The following is a 20,157-nucleotide window of genomic DNA, read 5'->3' as shown; positions in this document are numbered from 1 at the left end:
ATGTCCTGGGAAATCCCTCCCCCCCCGCCGCCAGTCCTGGGCATATCAAGACGGCTGGTCACCCTAGCCAAGGGTCTGCCTCTCTTGAGGCCTCCATTTACCCATCCATGCATTCATCTGACAAATATTTACTGAGGACCTACTATGTACCAGAAACCGTCAAATGCTAATGGTGAAAAGCCAGACAGAGAGCCTGTCCTCCTGGGCTTTCTGTCCTGTGAAACAAACGAAAACAAGCGTTAAACAAACTATCAATACACACACACACACACACACACGCACACGTATACACACATGGAAGTTAAGACTGTGATGCGCGCTAGAGAGGAAAGAACAAGTATTGAGGCAGAGACTAACAGATCACGGGAAGGGTCACCCTCGACGAGACACGTGGTCCCGGAGGAAGGTCATTTCAGGTGAGAGCTGAAGTGGGACATTCCAAGGAGGAGAGGGGACCAGAGGTGGACAAAACCAAAGGAAAGACCAGCGAGGCTGAAGAGTGGTGAGAACGGGGAAGGGGAGGTGAGCTGGGACAGGCCAGCCAGGCGTCAGGGCCAAGGGCAGGTTACACGTGGCTCCCAGAGCGGTGGGAAGTGAGAGCAGCTTGAACCAATCAACCTTAAATTTAAAAAAACCACACGCACTCTGGTGACTAAGTAAAGAACAGGCTGTAGGAGAGCAAACAAAGGCGTGAGTCCGGTTGGAAGCATCCTGCAATCACCCAGAAGAGAGGACGGCAGCCTGGGTCTGGATCAAACTGGGGAACCGGGACTACGGATGGATCATGGTTCTTCCCCATTACCCATCTGATCTTCCTCTTTAGTTCAGCAGCCACTGTCTTCGTCCCAAGAAGACCCCTGGGAATCGGTCAGTCAAAGCCCAGGGGCCTTGGCAATGGGACTTACCCCGCCCCCCTTCCCCACACACACCCCATGGTACCTGTCACTTTCTCAGTCAACCCTGTCCCAAGCTGGCTGGGAATCAATCTCGTCCAAGGGGCCAAGTGACTGTGAGCTTTCCTCCCGCCTGGGGGTGGGGCTGGGGCCCTGGTGGTACTTTGAAGCTACTAACAATTGACATCTGTTAATTATCAGTTTGTCCACCTCTGTTTTGCTTTCACTCACACCACTGCTCAATCCACCGGCAGCCCCGGCCCTGAGAAGTGGAAATATTACCTCCCAACAGAGAGATGGGGAAGCAGAGGCCCCTCGCACTCTGGGGAGGGAGTGACTCCATCAGACCTGGGTTTAGAAAGGTCCCCTGGAGGTGGGGTGCAGGGGGAAGCAGGAGGCGGTGGCTGGGGCATCGCCTAGTGGACAGTGGGGGCAGGGATGGAGGTAGGAACCAGTGGCCAAGGGAACTACTGGTCTTTCACGAAGGAGGAAGGAGGGAAAGGAGGGGAGGCACCAGGCAGGGCTTCCCCAGCCCGGGTGGCCTGGCCAGCGCAGCCTTCACCTGAAAGCAGGAAGTCGGGGCTGGGGGAGGGGTGGTTAGGGGTGGGAGGAAGTGGTTTTAGTGGAAGGAACAGGATTTCCATGTTAGACCAGTTGATGTGCCTTCAGAACATCTGGTAAAAATCACTTCTCCATCTGGAACTCTGGAGGGAGGATTAGAGCGAGAGACTTACCGTCGGGATTGGAAGTAGTCCAGGTTCAGGGGTAGCTGACACCCTGAGCGTGAATGGGGTTCCCAGGTCAGAGGAGGGTAGCCGGGGTAGGACCCTCCGAGGGTCAGAAGGCATCTACATGCAAAGGGCCAGGAGGTGCAGTGCCTGGGAAGGCAAGAGTCGGGCAGCTGGAGGCTGGTACCCACTGTGGGAAGGCTGGCTGAGGCCCCGAGCAGTAATGATATTATAATCATCAAAGATCCCATGTATCGGGACTTCCCTGGCAGTCCAGTGGTTAAGACGGGTTCGATCCCTGGTCGGGGAACTAAGACCCCACATGCCATATGGCGCAGCAAAGAGAAAAAAAAAAAAAAAAAGATCCCATGTAGAGTTTCCTTCATGTGCCAGGTCTTGAACTAGGGACGTGATCATCTATCTCAATGACACCTGCATAAATCCTTTGGGGGATGGTACTGTTATCCCATTTTACAGACGGGAAAGTCAGCAAAGAGTGGTATAGTCACCCAGCTGGTCTTGAACCCAGTCGGACTCCAGATCTCACACATACTTTTAACCACTGTATGGGGTGGGGGGGAGGGTCAGCGTTTGCTGACTGGTCAGTGGTGGATATTGTCATTGGGGAAGGGGTTCCTAGGGGCCAGAAGGTGACCAGGTAGGGGCAGACAACTGTTCTTCCAGCTGGGAAGAGTGGGAGGGCGGCTCCAGCAACTTCCTCTAGCAGCTGGCCGCGGCGGCCACAGTAGGAGCCGCCCATCTGAGCGGAAGGACCTGGAAGGCTGCAGCGGGGGGCCAGAGGCGGGAAGGACCTTTAGTTCTTGTTCTCTAGGATCCAAACTTGGAAAACAATGACCGCTAAAAACGATTTGATGACTAAAATCTTTGACGGTTGCTAAGTTTAGCGCCCAGGGTGGGGTAGGCACAGTGACGTACAACGTGCAAATCTTGACTTCCACCACCAGCCCGATGTCCTATCCGGGTCCCCTGTTTAACTCCTCTGTCTCCACACTTCCAAAAAATAACTTGCAACCCAAATAGGGCTTAGAGATCAATGAGATACACATTCAGTATCCCATTAGTACCTAGCACCTAAGCTAGTAAGGGCAATGTTTAACCCAAAGAAATCAGCCACTAATGGAATTTCAGGCACCAGAGGCGGTTTACAGGAGCTCCTAAAATCATACCAGTTCTCAACCCGGTAAACAGTGATAAACACTAGGCACTCAAACTAAAACAGTGCCTGGCAGATGGTAGGCACTCAATAAGTATGTGCCCCTGCAGGCAGGAGCTGTGCAGCTCACTGATGTCACAGTCAAAGGACAAGAAGGCCTCCCTGGAGCCTCAGAGTGCCAGGAACCACAGCCTCCAACAATCACCCCTCATCATGTCCTATCTCATTATAATTTACCTGTCGGTTCCGTAGGATAGTATTATGTATGGTCAGAAAGGGCTTCCAAGCACATGTATTTGGTCTTTTGAAGTTTGGAGGAGTCTTTCGACATTATTTAGTTTCAACCCAGTTGTTTTCAAACCTTAAAAGCCCCTATGGGGCTTCCCTGGTGGCGCAGTGGTTGAGAGTCCGCCTGCCGATGCAGGCGACACGGGTTCGTGCCCCGGTCCGGGAAGATCCCACGTGCCGCGGAGCGGCTGGGCCCGTGAGCCATGGCCGCTGAGCCTGCGCGTCTGGAGCCTGTGCTCCACAACGGGAGAGGCCACAACAGTGAGAGGCCCGCGTACCGCAAAAAAAAAAAAAAAAAAAAAAAGCACCTATAACACCAAAACCCAAACCCAACAAGGGATGGCACCCAGGCCCTCAGAGCACATGCAGACCCTGCCTCTCCCAGCAAGGCGCAGACCCCTTTCACTAATCAATTATGCCGCTCTTTCCTGCTGAGCCAAGCTGTGGCTTCAGATCCTTCTCAGGGCCCAGGGTCTGCTTGGTTTTGTTCTAGGATATGATGTGCCTCCAATGTAAATTCCTTCTTTGGAGGAAAAAAAAAAAAGTGTCTACAAAAATTCATTGAATTTACCAGCCATTCATGACATGTGCATCGTGTTTCTGGGCTTTCTGTTGTTTTTTCTGTGTTTGCTCCCTCTTCTTCTGGGGCCAGTGCCCCAATCTTCCCTGGGGACCCACTTCCTCCACTCCCACTGCAGTGGAGAAACAGAGCTTAGAACTGGGTGGAGTGAGAGGAGAGAAACAGATATCACGGCCTAACTCATTCAGTTACGGTCCATTGCACTTCCTTGGGTTCTGTACATATGTGAGCCCATAACATCCCTCTAAATTTGGCCAGTTTGATGGGATCTTTGCCTCTTATGCCTGAAAGACCCCTAGCTGACCACCCACACACACACACCGAGCTGGGCACTGAGGCGTGATTCCAGGGTGACAAAGGGTCCCTGTCCTTCAGGAGTTTCCCAGTCTAACAGATGGTTACACAGACTCAAGGAACCAGTCACAGAACCAACTCCAACTAAGATGGTGATGGAACAAGAGAAACCACTCTCCCCTCAAAGGGCTCAGCCCCTCCTCCGATGGGCTGATGCTAAGCCTCCCAACCCCCCCACTACAGCCCCCAGGGGTCCTGGACCTGGAGTCAGGAGACTGGGAGTCCGGTGGGAACTTGGACAGATCACCCTGGGCCTCGACTTCCTCATCTGTAAAATGGGGAGGAAAATGCCATGTGACCCCAGGCAGGGAGTTGCAGTGTCCAGGTCTCACGGAGGGAGCGGGGGAGGGCGGTGGTTAAGACAAAGGACAGGCCACCTCTGGGGCTGGACCCTCCTTCTCCCTGGGTGAGGGAGGGGTGGGGGGGTGGAGAGATTCCACTGAAGCCCCTGTACCATGCTGCCCCCGCCCCCCGCCCATATAAGCTCCAGGTGAGAAACCTGAGGAACCTTGTAGTCCAGGCTTTCCCTTCCACATCTAGAACACTCACTCATTTGAAATTGGGCCTTTTCTGGGCATTTGCTGGGGGCCGTTTCTGGGAGGAAATGCCCACACTCGCCTTCTTATCCACTGAGCAGGTAAACCTCCCAGTCCTGCGCTGAGATCCTCCCTTCATGCCCTTCTCGGCATCCCACTAAGCCGGCACCCTGACCTGACCTGCCCTCCCCTCCCAGGGGACAGCAGTGCCCCAGGCAGCAGGGTCCAGGGCCAGCACTTCAGGCTGCCCAGAGGGACGGGCAGGCCGATTCACAGCAGCTGCTCTCCTTCAAGGCTCTCCTAGGAGTCGCCACTTTCTCCCTGGCCCTCCGGGAGGCCACATGACAACAGCCAGGGTCAGGGTCAGGCTGGGGCCAATGGCCAGGACTAAACGCCCAAGGTGTGGGCTGACCAAACCCATCAGATGTGACACTTGCCTTTCAGCTCTTCTTTTTCCTACAGTAAACCTGCCCCAGTTCCACAGTCAAGTGAGCTCCCGTGCCACCCGTGCACTGTCAGTATGAGAGGGGACCAATTCAAAGGCAAGAACTGTATCGTCTACCACACCACCCTCACCACCACCAGCAGCGCCGCTGGCCGCCCACACACCCTTGAAAACACATTTGTGGGCATCCCCCTGCCTCTGCACCGGCACCCTCTCCTAAAACAATGTTCAGCAGCTCTGAATCACCAAAAGCAATTATTCCAAGAAGGAATTTAGGCAGACAGGCACTAGAATAAAGACAGTCGATAATTCCCACTGTCAGGTAACTGCTCCCCTGAGAATTTCCCATAATAAAAGAGGAATCAGAAAGAGAACATTTTTTCCCCAGAAAGGAAGGGAAGACTGTGCATTGATAAACAGAAGGCTCTTCTCTTCTCTGCTGCCTCTTCTCCCCTCCCTCAGCTGTGCCCCCGCGGGACACACAGAGCACTGTGGAGTCACGGAACCCATGGGGATCGCTGGGGGAGGCAGGTGGGGCCGAATTCCGGGGTCCCAGGCGCTGGGGACAGTGCTGGGTTCACAGAGGACATTTGACTCTCGTGTCCTTCCTTGGGCAGGGATGCGGACTGCGCCAGGGCTCCTGTTACACACAGGCTCAGGGATGCATGATTTGGCAGTTAACCTCTCTCTGTTTCATGTGTCCATCTCATTCCCTCAACAAGGCCAAATGCTCTTTGAGAGCAGGTCACAGCCAGCCCTTCCTTGCCACCTAGCCCTGAACACCCACATAAAGGACCTGCCACTTGATCCAGGAGTTGATGGAGACACACACAGGTTTACCTGGGGCCAGTTACTTGGTTTCCTTGACTGTCAAATGGGGAGATACCATCAAACTACTATATAGATGTCTACAACACCACATCCCCCAAGAAGGTCACAAAGCTTTGTCAATAGTTATTCCAGGAAGAAAGTGTCCTAAGGTCAGAGGTTTGGAGAGTTCTGGGGCAAACAAAGTTCGACAGATTTCTGAATTGCAGAACTTCTCAGAGCCTTTAAAATTGCCACTGTGGGTTGGTACTGTACAAATGGGCATCAAGTATGTAGCCTTTCCCAAAACTCCTTTTTTACAAAGTATCCTCCAGACTGCCATTCCATGGGACATACCTGGGCCAACAATAGTTGCAGACAAAAGGCATAACAAGGATGTAATAAGGCATTTAAGGGGGACTGGCTGGTGGGGTGGGAGCTCTAGGAACATTTCACAGAGGGCACAGTGCTTGAGATAAGTTCTGAAGGAACAAGGAAGGGCAAAGACAGGGACATTCCAAATAGAGGGGACTGGCCAGCAGGAGCCCAGAGGTGGGAGAAGCCTGGGCATATGCTGGTTCTGGTTGTTATCTGGACAGAATGAGGTAAAACAAATGGGGAGGGTCTTGGGGTAAAGAACACAGTAAGGGATTTTTTAAGATCCTTAAATAAAAACAATGGCTTACTTGTATGAGTACTTACCATGTGCTGGCATATGTGGAGAACAATTCTTACAATTCCTATGAAGCAGGATCTATTATACCCCCTCACCTCAGAGCCAAGGACACGTTAAATGACTGCCAATTTATGCAGCTTCTGAGCGGCAGGGCAAGGACTGGAAGCCCCCAGGACATCAAGTTCAGAACCCATGCCCTTGGGAATTCCCTGGCGGTCCAGTGGTTAAGACTCGGCGCTTTCCCTGCTGGGGCCCAGGTTCAATCCCTGGTGAGGGAACTAAGATGCTGCAAGCCAAAAGAAGAAAAAGAACCCATGCCCTTAACCACTGTACTTCCCCGCCCCAGAGCCACGAGGGGCAGGGCAGAACCCAACGCCACCAACACCAGCAAGGTGTTTAGAGTCAGTGATTCCTTGCCATGTGACACCTTCTCCCTACGCCTTGATTTTGATTTATACTCCATCGGTCAGTCCTCCCCAAATACGTACACAGGTCGTTAGTTCTGAATATTTAAAAAGAAGTCTTATCAACCATCCTTCCGGGAATGGGCAAGAAGGTGCCAAAACAGCATGCTGGCACCTAAAGAAACAGCGGCCAAACCATCAACATCCTCAACAAGATGTATGTTTCCCAAGCACGTGGCTGCAGCTTGATTTATGGGGCCCATTAAGCTAGTCTAAGAGGGAGCAGACGTCTCAAGGCAGGAAGGCCTTGTCATCTTCATCATCACATATTTCAATAATCATCTCAATCACAGAAAAGAAGGCACCGGACATTTCCTGCGCTTGCGAAGGAAAGGAAGTGAAATTGTTTGCCTCCATTCAATTAGGTAATTAACTAGACAATGCAAAGAGAAATTCCAGCAAGGATATAAATACTTAAAATCCCTGTACTAGTTAGTGAGGAGGATGTCAACAACAGGATCTCTGGTGGAGGGGAGGCGAGGGCAAAGAGGTGTGTCCCAAGCTAAAAACAACAGCAGGCAGGCGGCAGTTTTTAATGACAGGCACTTACCCTGAGCCAGCTCTGTGATAAGCACTTTACCTGCATTACCTCACCCACGCCTCAAAACAACTCGGTGACGTGAGGGTCACTATTATCCTCGTATGACACATGGGAAAACTGAGGCACAGGCAGTGAAATGACTTGCCTGAGGGCACACGATGGAAGTGACAAACTGAGCTCTGATTTCAAACCCAAATCTTCATCCATACCCTTCCTCTGCCTTTTTAATGGCGTGCCCAAGATAAAGGGGCTCTAGGGATGTACAGGTCTAAAGGGGGAAACTGAGCCAGGATTGGACATCGCCACCCCCCCTCCCCAAGTGTCCTGACTGCCAGGCTTGGGGCCTCCCAGCTGACCGGGCTGCAGGGCTGCCACAGAGACCCAGGCAAGCTTGGGAGAAGTGATTTTGCAATCCTGTCTGCAGAAACCAGGGCAGCCGCCTCCAGCACCACTTCCTCCAGGAAGCCCCCCGATATGTCACCCTCCCCACACCAACCTGTGGCCTCTCCAAGACTGGGCATGCTTTCTCCCTAGGAGTGGACCCCGGAGGTTCTCAGGAGGCAGGGGGGAGCCGAACCTCACATTGGTTTGAATCTCTCCACCCACCCCCTTCACCCAGCAGGGCCGCTTCAACATACACTCACCTCAGCAATTTAACCGGCAAAAACAAGCTCTAGTATAATATGAATGCTGTGCAAGAGATAAACTTCCAGCATCTTAAAGAAATCTCTTCCTCTATCATACCTTTTCTCTATTCATCCCTATAGCTCACTGAAAAACCCACGTTCAAAAACCTTTTTGTTTGGTGGATTTGAGTCACCCTGTATCTTTACAAGAAAAAATAAATAAGTAATTCATATAGTCTCTTTATATCAGACTTTTCCATACCCAAAACTGCCTTCCCAGAGGCAGTAAGTTTGGAAAGGGCATTGGCCAGAGTATCCCAAGACCAATGTAAAGTTGACTGAGAAGGCCCTCAGTAACAATAACGCAAATAGTGATAAGTAAGAACAAAATCACTAGCATTTGTTATGTGTTTACAAGGCACAGACATTGTACTGTGTTCTCTGGCTCCATGTCTAGTTTTAGCCTAACAACAACCCTAGGAGATAAGGATTATTATTATTCCAAATTGACAGATGAGAATACTGAGGATCAGAGAAGTGAGGTAACTTTGTCCAAGGCCACAGAGCTGGTAGGTGGAGCAGCTAGGACTCCAATCCAGGTCTGTTTAATGGACCCCAGACTAGCCCCTACCCTTAGCCTCTCCAAAATACCAGGCCCCTCTGGGATGGGAACAAGCTGCTTGCCTCTTTCCCCACCTCCCACCCCAAGCCCAGGATTCAGCAGCCAACAACAGACCCCTGTTCCAAATCTGAATCAACACAGTATTGGTCACTCCACTCAAAGGGAAATGACCCCAGCAACCATCCTGCCTTAAAGGCACCTTCCGGGAGGGGAGGGGGGGAGGGCAGGGGAGGATAGGAAAGGAATTAACATCAAAAAAGCCAACAGTTAGAGGGGTTGGAAAGAGACAGGCCAGGAATGGCTTGATGTGCCCTTTCCTCCTGGAGCTTGGATACAGCCGTACCTGCTCTCCTCTGTTCCCCATCTCTGACTGCTCGTGGCCAGTGCTGGACGGGGAATATGGGGGATGATGTCAATCTAGGATTCCTCATTCACCCCTTTCCTGCTCCTTACTTGCTTAATCACACCTAATTTCTTGGTATTTATGCTTTCACAATCCCACAGGAATTAGCCCAGCAGCTGGAGGGCAGAGAAGCACAGTGACTGACACCTCGAGCTGTGGAGTGGGGAAGATTTTCATTGAAACTCTACCTCTGCCCTGTCCAAGCTGGGTGACCTCCTCTCTGGGCCTCAGCTTCCTCCCCTGCAAAATGGAGATGATAACAGGACCTCACGGGTCTGTTGTGAGGATCAAGGGGGCTGATCCTTGGAAAGTCTTGAGCCCAGATCCTGGCTCATGGGAAGTACTCAGAAAGTGTGAGCTGCCAGGAATGATTTTTACAGCCCAGGGAGGTCCTGCCTCTTGCACAGAGCCAGGATGAGACAGAACAAACACTAAAACCAGGTTCAAGCTGTCTCGACACAGAGCCACTCTCCTGGAATCTGTGAGATGGCACAGTCCAGGAGCTTGTCATGGCCCAGCAGCTTCCAGGTCCACAGTTCACAGGCCAAGTACAAAGTCCCAACCCACAGGTTTGTTTTTCTTATACACACACACACACACACACACACACACACACAAAATCGACAAGTGGCTCAGAGTGAAAGTTCCCAAACCTTGGCATCCTCCCCCATCCCGAGGTGAGTAGTGATCTCATCCCTGTGACTAAGCCAATGCCAAGAGCCCTCGCCGGGAACCCACAGGCTTGGCGCTGCTGGCTCCCAGCCCCAGGAGGGGCCAAGGCTGCAGAACCAGGATTCACACAGAGCTGGGAATCCCTGCGCTTGGAGCTCAGAAGCAGAGTGGCTCTGAAAAGCACAACAGTGTTGCAGCCAAAGCCCAAGACAGGGCTGGAGATCGGGTCTGAGTCCCAGCAAACCCAGGCCTCTGTCTGCCCAACTCTAAAATGGGCGGACGACAGATTTTCAACGGTCTGAGAGATCTGGTTTACCTCCCATCCTGCCCACCAGGGTCTCCCCCTATCTGGGGAAAGAGCAAAGAGCTAATAAAGGTATGGGTTAGAGGACAAAGGGCACTAAAATGTGTGGAAGGAGAGCCTGGTGGTCTGGGAGCTTGCCAGGGGCAAGGAGGCACTAGCGCAGCCTGTAAAAGTTTCAATGAATCAGGCCAGGAGAGAAGAGCCTTCCCTCAACTTCAGCCACCGCCTCCTCCCTCTCCTTTAATTCCTCCAACCACGGCAAGGACAGATAGACAGACAACCAGGAGAACCTAGATTGGAAACAGGAAGAAGCAGAGAAACCCAGATATAGACTTTGCTCCAGAACCCAGAGGCAGCAGAAAATGAGAGTCTCCCTCCTCTACAGTACAGGTTCCAGAAGGAGATGTGGAGAGGGACAGGGTGTCTTCTGAGGATTTAAATAAAAATCTGCTCTACCGGGACTTCCTTGGTGGTCCAGTGGTTAAGACTCCACGCTTCCATTGCAGGGGGTACGGATTCCATCCCCGGTCTGGGGAACTGAGATCCCAGATGCCGCGTGGCACAGACAAAAAAAAAAAAAAAACCCCGCCGCCTCCCCGCCCCCCCCACCCCGCCGCGGCAAAAAAAATCTGCTCTACCAAACACCATAAAAAGACACCCACAGCAAACCCGGGGGAGCACGCCATCACACGGCACTTTTCTTTTTTTTTATATATATAATAGTGTTTATTTATTTTTACTTGTTGACAGTTTGCTTTATTTATTTATTTATGGCTGTGTTGGGTCTTCGTTTCCGTGCGAGGGCTTTCTCTAGTTGTGGCAAGCGGGGGCCACTCTTCATCGCGGTGCGCGGGCTTCTCACTATCGCGGCCTCTCTTGTTGCGGAGCACAGGCTCCAGACGCGCAGGCTCAGTAATTGTGGCTCAGGGGCCCAGTTGCTCCGCGTCATGTGGGATCTTCCCAGACCAGGGCTCGAACCCGTGTCCCCTGCATTGGCAGGCAGATTCTCAACCACTGCGCCACCAGGGAAGCCCCACACGGCACTTTTGATAAAGCATTAACTGCTGTGCTCTGGAATCCTCAATGGCTCCCCGTTGCCTACAGTAACATGTTCACGCGCCTTATTATGACATTCAAGGGGTCCGACTTGGGGTCTCAACGGTACTTTTGTGCTTCACTCTCATCACTACCCCCACCTCCCCACACACTCCCACTCCAGCACTTACAGGCTCACACTGCCCCCCAACCCCTGGGGCCTTGATCCAGCCTGCGTCTTCCTTGCTGCGTCTTCCTTGCTGTTTCTTCGCTTAGTAATCTACCGCTATTGTTTCAATCAACCCCCTTCCCTCCTGTAGCCTGTGGACTTTAGACTTTAACTGGGTTCCTCGCAGGGGGCCAGGGAACAGACCTAGGTTCTGCCACCAAATACAGAGCACAGCCTCAAGCAGAAATTGGGTGCATGCCTCCACATGCTCCTTTATAAAATGGGCAGCCCGACCTCCACCCACGTCAGCGGCTGCCAAGCCACTCGAGTGAGATAATGGAGCCGAAGGGCCCTGAGCAGCCTCAAGTCTGACACAGACCCGAGGGATTAGGATGCCTATTTTTAACTCCCCACATCCTGGCCGAAAAGCAAATCCCTCACACACCCTGCAGATCCCTATCAGGGGGCCAGCGGAGCCTTTTGGGAATTCTCTCCTCGCGGAAGCAGCGCCAGCTTTGATGGATGGGAAAGGCTCCGAGATCGCGGCTCCATCCAGAGCCAGCTTCCATTATGTCCGGCTGGGTCCTCACTGCGCCGTCAGACAGCCATTTCCTGGGGGACTCAGTTGTCACATATTCTCCAGCCAGTGACAGTCAGACAGGGTCACCAAAGATGCTGAGAGGGACCATTCACTCATTTACTTATTCATTTACCTCCATGCTCCCTCCCCTCCCCCTCTGAGGAGGTGCGACCTAGGGTGGCCCAGAGGAGTCAACCCTGAGGCACCTGTGCTAAGATGCTCAGTCCAGGGGCAGAGGCGGGGGTGGAGACAGGTACACTGAGAAAACAAAAGTGAGCAGGACATTCAGTAACAAGGGCAGCATGGGAGGTGACAGGACTTCAAGGGCCCCTGCCAGCCTCTAATCGGGCAAGGGACTTGGGCAGCATCTGAACCTAAACCCAGACTATCATCGATCTCACTTCTCTCCCTCCAGCATTCCTTGAACCTTACTCCAAGATGGGTCTTCAATAGCTACCGTGACCTACAAGGAGATGGGAGCTCCCTCCTTGGGGATAGAGAGCTCCTCCCTGGTCACCTGGCCCAGCTGTGTGGGTGTTGACTAAAGCCTGCTCTCCTTGGTCCCCCCTCGCCCACCTGGTACTGCCTGAGGTCACTCTCAGCAAGTGATGCTAGCGGGGAAGTGACCCCAACACAAGAGCCTCATTCCGAATGGGGAGCCGCCACGACAGAGAGCCTCTTCCTGGTTCAAAAGCCCTCGCTGAAAGCAGGGACAGACAGTTTCCCTGGAGATCCTGACTGCAAAGAACTGCGCATCCCTAGAAAAGTCAAGGGAATCCCTGGGTGCCTCTGGGGCCATGTCTCTGGGCCCCCAACACAATCCGCAAGACCTTGCAGACCCTTTGTAAATACTTTACAAACTCTCTTCTGAATTCTAGAGAATCAGATGAATCTTGGCTATGCTGCTTTGAGACCTGAAGTACAGCCTGCAGGCAGGGGAGCTGACAAGGTACCCTTTTCAGACCTGGTTCCAGGCCTCTCTGTCTTTGATGCCACAAAGCCAGAACAGACTTTCTTAAATAGCAAGAATGAGCCAAAGGAGGCAGAAAGTCTTTCCAAAAACCAAAGCCATCCCTCCGTGCATCCCTTGGCTGGAGCTAGCTTAACCCACAGCCCAGACAGACAGGACCCCCACCTGTTTGCGTGGGGAAGCGGGGTGCAGGCAAAAAGCTCTGAGCCAGGAGCATAAAAACCAAGCCCGATTACAAGCCAGTCCAACTCTACAAGGCTTTATGAGCGTTTACTAGACCAAGGAAGGCCGTCGCCAGGCCCCACCCACTCCGTGGGCACCGAGATGAGAGATGAAGCCAGGCCTTGCCCTCAAGAAGTTCAGAATCCATCTCTGGAGATGGACAAGCTGATGACAAAGTGTGAAGCAAGGGAGCTGACAAGAGCTACAAACCAGAGCCGCACAGGGGGATGTCTCCCCCTGAGCCATGAGACTAGCAGCAGTGACATTTGTGCCAGTCCCGGAGGGGCAGTTAGAATTTGGGCAATGAAGCAGTGGTTGAGAGAGAACATACAGGAGTCACAGTTGGAGCCTGAAGAACAGAGAGAGAAGAGGCAGGGAGGGAAGTGGGAGGAGGCCTGGGGCCCTGATGGCCAGGCCAGAAATCACGGGTTTGATCCCGTGGGAGGGTGACAGGGAGCCACCCCCAGGGAGGGAAAAGGAGGCATGATGGACGGGGAGCTGAGGGCAGGTGGCTGGCAGAGGCCGCGGTTGACAAGGGCCTGCTTTAGGAAGCCAGGCTGCTGGGAGCCCGCCCTGGGCACGGAGAACAGGCCACTGGAAGCCCTCAGTCCTGACACAGACTCCAGTTGGGAGGGGTTGGACTCAAGGAAGGCTGGGGACGCCCCATGGAGAGACACGCAGTGGCTCAGGAGGTAGATGAGAGACTATGACATTCTCTTGGTCTCTCGGCCAGGGCTGTCCTGCGCTGAGAGAGGGGCTCTACTGGGGCCCCAGCTCCCCCTCAGCTCCCATCCCCACTCCCAGTCATTCCCACCATCACCCTCCTGCAGTGTTCAGAGTAATCCACCTCACTCCGCCCCGGGCACCCTCCTGCTGCCCCCCACCGCACCCCAGCTCCCCAAGGGCCCCGGACACTGAGCCCACAAAAGCCCTTCCAACTGGTTTCATAACCAGCCCCAGGGCAGCACTCTGCTCTCCAACCCCACCCAACAACTCACCCATGCCCCGAGTCCATCATGGAACCCCACGCCCTGCCCCCGGAAATGCAAAAAAACAAAAAAGGTAACCTGTGTATGTCAAGGTTGGAAGGAATCTCAGAGATCTAACCAAACACCCCCCACCCTTTCTAGACAAGGAAACTAAAGTTTTAAGGGATGACCAGCCCTGCCCAGGATCACACAGCCCAGTGGTGGCCCAGTCAGAACCCAGGTCTTCCAGCATCCGGGTGAGGACTCTGGCACCAAAGCCACGACCAGGTGGGGCAGAAAACAATGAGGTGTGGGAGGCAGCGCGAAAAAGACCTGTGCTTGTTGTCAAGGGGCCTGGGTTCAAGTTCTGACTTTACCATCTCCCCCATGCACCCAGACGGTAGAGCTTTGGACGTGTCACTGTAGCTTCCTGGACTCCAATGACCTCTTCCGTAGAATGGATGTTTACTAATTCGGTGCTTTCAGGAGATCAAACAGGATAAAGGTGAAACAAGTGCTCTGTGTACAGCAGGGCTAGGAGGTTGGGACTGGGACCCAGCCGAGGCTGGTGCAGGCGATCCCCGTACCCCACACCCCTCCTGGCACCAGCCCTACCCAGCCAGCCGCAGCTCAGCTGTTTCTCTAGAGCTGCCCACGGACCAGCAGAGCAGCCCTCCAGGGAAAGGATGCATTTCCACTGGATTTAAAACACCAATGCAGGGCTTCCCTGGTGGCACAGTGGTTAAGAATCCGCCTGTCAATGCAGGGGACACGGGTTCGAGCTCTGGTCTAGGAAGATCCCACATGCCACGGAGCAACCAAGCCCGTGCGCCACAACTACTGAGCCTGTGCTCTAGAGCCCGCGAGCCACAACTACTGAGCCCACGAGCCACAACTACTGAAGCCCGCATGCCTAGAGCCCGTGCTCCACAGCAAGAGAAGCCCGTGCACCGCAACGAAGAGTAGCCCCTGCTCACAACAACTAGAGAAAGGCCACGCGCAGCAACAAAAACCCAACGCAACTAAAAATAAATAAATAAATATATTTAAAAAAAAAAACACCAATGCACACCTGGCAGACCTACCCCACTCCCCTCCCCAAGAAGCTGGAGCACAGCACTTCCTGTCTGGGAGATCAGAGGCCATCATGGGGCCATGGAGGAGGAAGGGGTGTGTGTGGAGGGGAGTCCTGCCCACCTGTCCGGGGTCCCCATCACCCGTGCTGAGAAATCTGAGCACCAGAGCTTCATCCAAGGTGCACCAGTGCTCCTAGAAAGCAGAGGCCAGATGTCTGGGGAGATGGGGGTAGGGGGAGGGATGACGAGTAGGGCCATGCACATCCACTGTGGCAGGAGAGGCCTCACCAGGGCACTCTGTCCTCCTAGGGCCTGCCCCATAATGTGTGACATCCACCCAGGAGCCTTCCACAGCCCATCACAGACAGCAGTCACCCCGTATACTGGGGGTATAACATCTTGTCCCAGGAAGGGAAAGTAACCAGCTCAAAAGAGTGAAGCCAAGGGCTTCCCTGGTGGCGCAGTGGTTAAGAATCCGCCTGCTAATTCAAGGGACACGGGTTCGAGCCCTGGTCCGGGAAGATCCCACATGCCGTGAGCAACTAAGCCCATGTGCCACAACTACTGAGCCTGTGTTCTAGAGTCCGCGAGCCACAGCTACTGAGCCAGTGTACTACAACTCCTGAAGCCCACGCGCTCTAGGGCCCACGCTCTGCAACAAGAGAAGCCACCGCAATGAGAAGCCCATGCACCACAACGAAGTGTAGCTCCCGCTCACCGCAACTAGAGAAAGTCCGTGCGCAGCAACAAAGACCCAAAGCAGCCAATAAATAAACAAGACTTGAATTCAGATCTCCTGGAACCCACATGCCACATTCTTTCCCTAAGCATACCTTGGGGCTGTGGTTCTCAAACTGTGCTGTGCATGAGAATGGTCTGGGGAGTTTTAAAAAGGGCAGGTTCCTAGGTCTGGAGTAGAGGTGAAAGATCTGCATTTTAATAGGGGCCCCAGGTAATTGTGAGAAAAGCACTGCCAGCAAACACCACAGACTGAGACATACACACACACACACACACACACACAGTGTGTGGGCACAGTGGACACGCATGCCAGCACAGGACAGAAGCAACGATAAAGGCAGATGCTAGCTTTGGGATGCAGCCTAGCTCCTTATGTGTTGTATGACCTTGGGTAGGTCTCTTAACCTCTCTAAACCTGTTTCTTCATATGTAAAATGAGGATAAGAAAAGATTCCACCTCATGGGGCTGTCTTAAGGCTGCACAGAAATAGTATGTGTAAAAGCTCTCAGTACAGGACCTGGCATATAATAAACACTCAATAAATGGTGCTGTGATCATTGCCAGACTCAGTTCAGTGTGCTGAACGCCTCAGGGAAGGAACAGAATGCCAGGCATCAGGGGACCACAGTGAATAATTGAGCCAATAAGAGATGCCTGAAGGGTTGTACTAGAACCAGTGGGTAGAAGTAACAGGGACACAGATTTCTACTCCAAACAGGAAGAATTTTTTAACAGACTGGAGTTGCCCAATCATGAAACCAGCTGCCTAGTGGGCTGCCACTCAAGGATCCCAGCAAAAAAGATTAGATGCTCTCCAGGTGGAGATGCAGCTTCGGGGAAGGAAGAATAGGGATGGGGTAGCTAGATGATCTTGAAGGTGACTTTGGCCAGGTTCTACAGGTCAGCCCCTCTCCCTATCATGCTGGTTAATTAGTGCACTTGCACTTCCCTGATATTTGCAACCGTAACCACCAGGCATCCAAATGGGATGGGAAGAGATCAGTGGTAGACAGAAGGCCTTATATCTTCCGAATAATCCATGACAAGGAGGGGGATGGATGGGGCTGTCTTAAATCTGAGGCTTACAAACCCAGTGAAATCATATGCCTTGGAGAGTATATGCATCTGTCTACTTTTCTCAAAAAGGCTGGTTAAGAGGGGCTGGTCCACACCAACTTTTGAGAGGAGAGGAAACTGAGTCACAAAGGGTCTGGGTCCCTCAGGCAGCAAGAAGGCCCAAGCTCCAGGATGCAGACTGGCAGCCCAAGGCTGTTGTCCTATGAGCCAGATGCTTTCCATGCCTAACCTCACAAAAGCCTCACCACATCCCCCTGGGGTGGGAACTTTGAGCTCAGAGAGGTTAGGAAACCTGCCCAAGGACACACAGCTAATGAACAGCAGGGCTGGGTTTTTCCGGGCTCCAAAGCCTGTGTTTGGTATGTTTTTAACTCTCAGGTGTACCGTCTTAGGTCAAGAAAACAGAAAGGCATTTGGCTTTGACATTGAGGGGAAATAAAGATGATCATTAAAAAGGATGATCCTCATACCACAAACCTGTGACAAGCTACCTGCCTATCCACCCTCAATCAAAATTAATTACCCCCCTAAGTAGCAAAAGAGGGCAGGAGAGGAGAGGCGCAGTTTCCATATGACTCAAGCCAGACAGCTCAAAAGAATAGACCGTTCAGAAACAAGAAAAGCCCACGGTGTTCCTACCAGGCTGGGGACTGGAACCTAGATGGCTTTGGTCCCTGTTCCCACTCTGCTTGCTCAAGATGTTTTCTGGAGGGTAGGGTTCCAGGCAGCCCAGGAAACAGAAAAGAGATCTCACTTCAATAACCCCGCCCCCCTGAAAATTGAGGAGTGGCTACTGGTTGAACAAAACAACACCCAAAACTTGGGTGCCCCGGGGTGCCTGGCTCTGGCCAGAGAGGAGTGGCTGCCCAAACATCAACCCCCAGGAGTAGATGAGGAAGGTCCGAGGTTTTGGGAGACAACTTGGAATTGTTAGGGTTGGGAGGCTGCAGAAAGCCCCCAGCCAACCCCCACCGGCTGCGAGCCCCAGCTGGGGCTGCCTTCCTTGTAACACCGCGCGGTTCTCTCCCAAGGACCCAGCTGTCTAGAGAGGCGCCCAGGAAAGTTTAAAGGGTCAACTCACCACGCAAAGATCCTCGCAGCATAGGGGGCTGTAGGGTAGAAGAGGGGTAGGTAAAGCAAAGTCGCAGCCCACTCCTCAGTCAGGCACCACTATACCACCCATCAGGGTCCCCAGATCCCCTCGAACCCCGGATCCCTCTAGGACCCCCGCAAGACCCCGAGGCCCCCTCATACGGACTCGCGGGGGCCTAGCTCTTACCTCTACTCGCCAGCCTGGCCGCTGGGCTCTGCCATCCCAAAGGCACCGGAGCCCGAGCAGCACAGGGCCAGAGTCACGAGGCGGCGAGGTCGCGGGGCGCACGAAAGTTTCAGTAGCGCCAGCCAGGCGCAGCGGAGCGGAGCCGGCCAGGCAGGCGCTGGACCCCGCCAGGCAGGCGGCGGACCCCGCAGTAGCGCGCTCTGGCCGGCTCCGCGCCTCCGCCTGCGCCGCGGTGCTTGGGCTCCCGGGCTCCCCCGGCCACTCTGCCAGCCCAGCCCCGCCAATCGCAGGCCCCGGCACCCGCAGCTCCGCCCGCTGGGCCCGGACAGAGAGGAGGCGGGGAGGGGAGGGGAGGGAGCGCACCTGTTTGGCCAGTCGACCCCACTACTACCCGCGCCGGCCGGACTGGGCAGCGCTAATCCCCTCGGTTCGCGGCACAGGCTCCTGGTCCCCTCTTTTGCCCCGGATCTGGGCCGGGCCACACGCCCACTCCCCTTCCCCGGCTCAGCTAGCTTGCTGAGCCCCTCCGTGTGGCCGGACTGTGCTCTTTTCCCGGGATTTCAAAGGTAAAATCCCAGCTTTAGCCCAGGGACTATGCAGATACCAGACTGAGGAGTGGGCTGCGATTCACCCCTCTTCCACTCCACACTCTCCTCTCCCGCAAGGATCTTCGCGCGTCCGGTGACCTCTTAAACTTTGCTGTGCGTCTCGCCTTGATCTCCATCCGCGGGGGCCGTGGGCTGATGCTAGGTCCAGAGCTCCGGGAGAGGACGGCGGTTGGGGGGGGGGTCTGGGGGGCGTCACAGGGAGGGCACCTCCAGCTCTTCCATCAACAAATTCTCCACCCCATCTGGGTTCGGGCAAACATCTCCAGAATGCTTGCGATCCGTTTCAGCAGGTTCCCCTACTTCTCTTGGGGTCACAGTCAAAATTAAAGCTGGACGATTTTACTGTCCCATAATCCAGATAGGAAGACTGAGGCCAAGGGGAGGCAAAGGCTTCTCAAACGAGGTGGCGAGACTGCGACTTTTTGCGAACCAAAGATGAGCTTGCAGAGAGCGCCTGACTCTTCTCCCCAAGCCCTGCTTGGGTTCCGACGCCTGCGTTCACCTTCCTTCGGCCACGCCCCCCCGCCACGGACCCAGGGTGGGGAAGGAGAAAGAGGCGCCAGCAAGTGCCTGGGAAAAGCGAGAGGCGCGCCGGCTGCGGCCCGGCCTTACCTCGGCAGTAAAGCGTGTCCTCGCAGAGCGCGCCGGCGGGAAGCCCCAGCAGCGGCAGGGAGGCCCAAGCGAGCGCGCGGGAGGCCGCGCCGCGGGCTCCCATGCCGGACGGCCTCGGCCGCTCCTCGGCCCGCGGGCCTTCCACCCTCCGCGGCACTTGTGGGGACCACGCTGTGCCCGCGGCCTCGGTCTCGGTTTCGGGGGTGGGACGTGGGCCAGGCCTGGGGTGGGGACTCCCGGTGGGGTGGGACTGTCGCGGCCGGCTCCCGGCGAGCGTAGGTCGTGCTGGGCAGGACGCTATTTTTAGCAAGAGCTGCTCTCCCAGTTGGACGGACAGAACCAGTTAATTCGACAGTTCAGGAAAGGCCTGCACTGGGAGCTCCCCGGAACGGCAGCCGCAGCGCTGCTGAAAGCTGATCCCTCGCATTCCTGCCTCGGGAGGCGGGAGGGCGGGAGGAAGCCTCTAATTCCTGAGGGAAGCCGGCATCCTCTCTCAAGGCAGCTCCTGGGTTCCAAGGGCACGCCCAGGACAGGGCTCTCTAGATGGACTCTGAAACCCGCGGGTTTTCCTCCTCCTGACCCCAGGCCTCAGACTTCCCACAAAATGCCCACCCGAGGCCCCACTCTCCCTACCGGTCTCCAGTACTGGGAAGAGCCCCCCAGAAGTGGGATGTGGCACACACACTTCACTCAGGATCTACTTGCC

The 20,157-nt window shown here is 54.3% G+C and overlaps 1 protein-coding gene across 6 annotated transcripts in view; it reads right to left on the bottom strand.

Annotated features, from left to right (window-relative positions):
• DAB2IP (DAB2 interacting protein) overlaps nucleotides 1-19,885 on the bottom strand; it is a 172,954-nt gene extending 153,069 nt beyond the window's left edge. The window contains exons 1-2 of one of the 6 annotated variants that reach the window (XM_089913695.1): nucleotides 18,232-18,926; nucleotides 18,034-18,061 (exon numbers count right to left, since the gene is read on the bottom strand). In XM_089913695.1, coding sequence (XP_089769821.1) covers nucleotides 18,034-18,055 — 22 coding nt within the window. In that variant the 5' untranslated portion in view covers nucleotides 18,056-18,061; nucleotides 18,232-18,926. The other 5 variants (XM_089913694.1, XM_022578839.3, XM_022578833.3 and 2 more) reach the window with 5 other exon arrangements.
• Nucleotides 19,886-20,157: the final 272 nt, after the last annotated feature.

This window comes from Delphinapterus leucas, chromosome 6 (assembly GCF_059928025.1).
Source record: "Delphinapterus leucas isolate spDelLeu-1000000601 "Yukka" chromosome 6, BTC_Dleu_Yukka2, whole genome shotgun sequence".
Lineage (NCBI taxonomy): Eukaryota > Metazoa > Chordata > Mammalia > Artiodactyla > Monodontidae > Delphinapterus > Delphinapterus leucas.
Note: the sequence above shows the minus strand (reverse complement) of the source record. Positions and strands in the feature narration are given on the sequence as shown.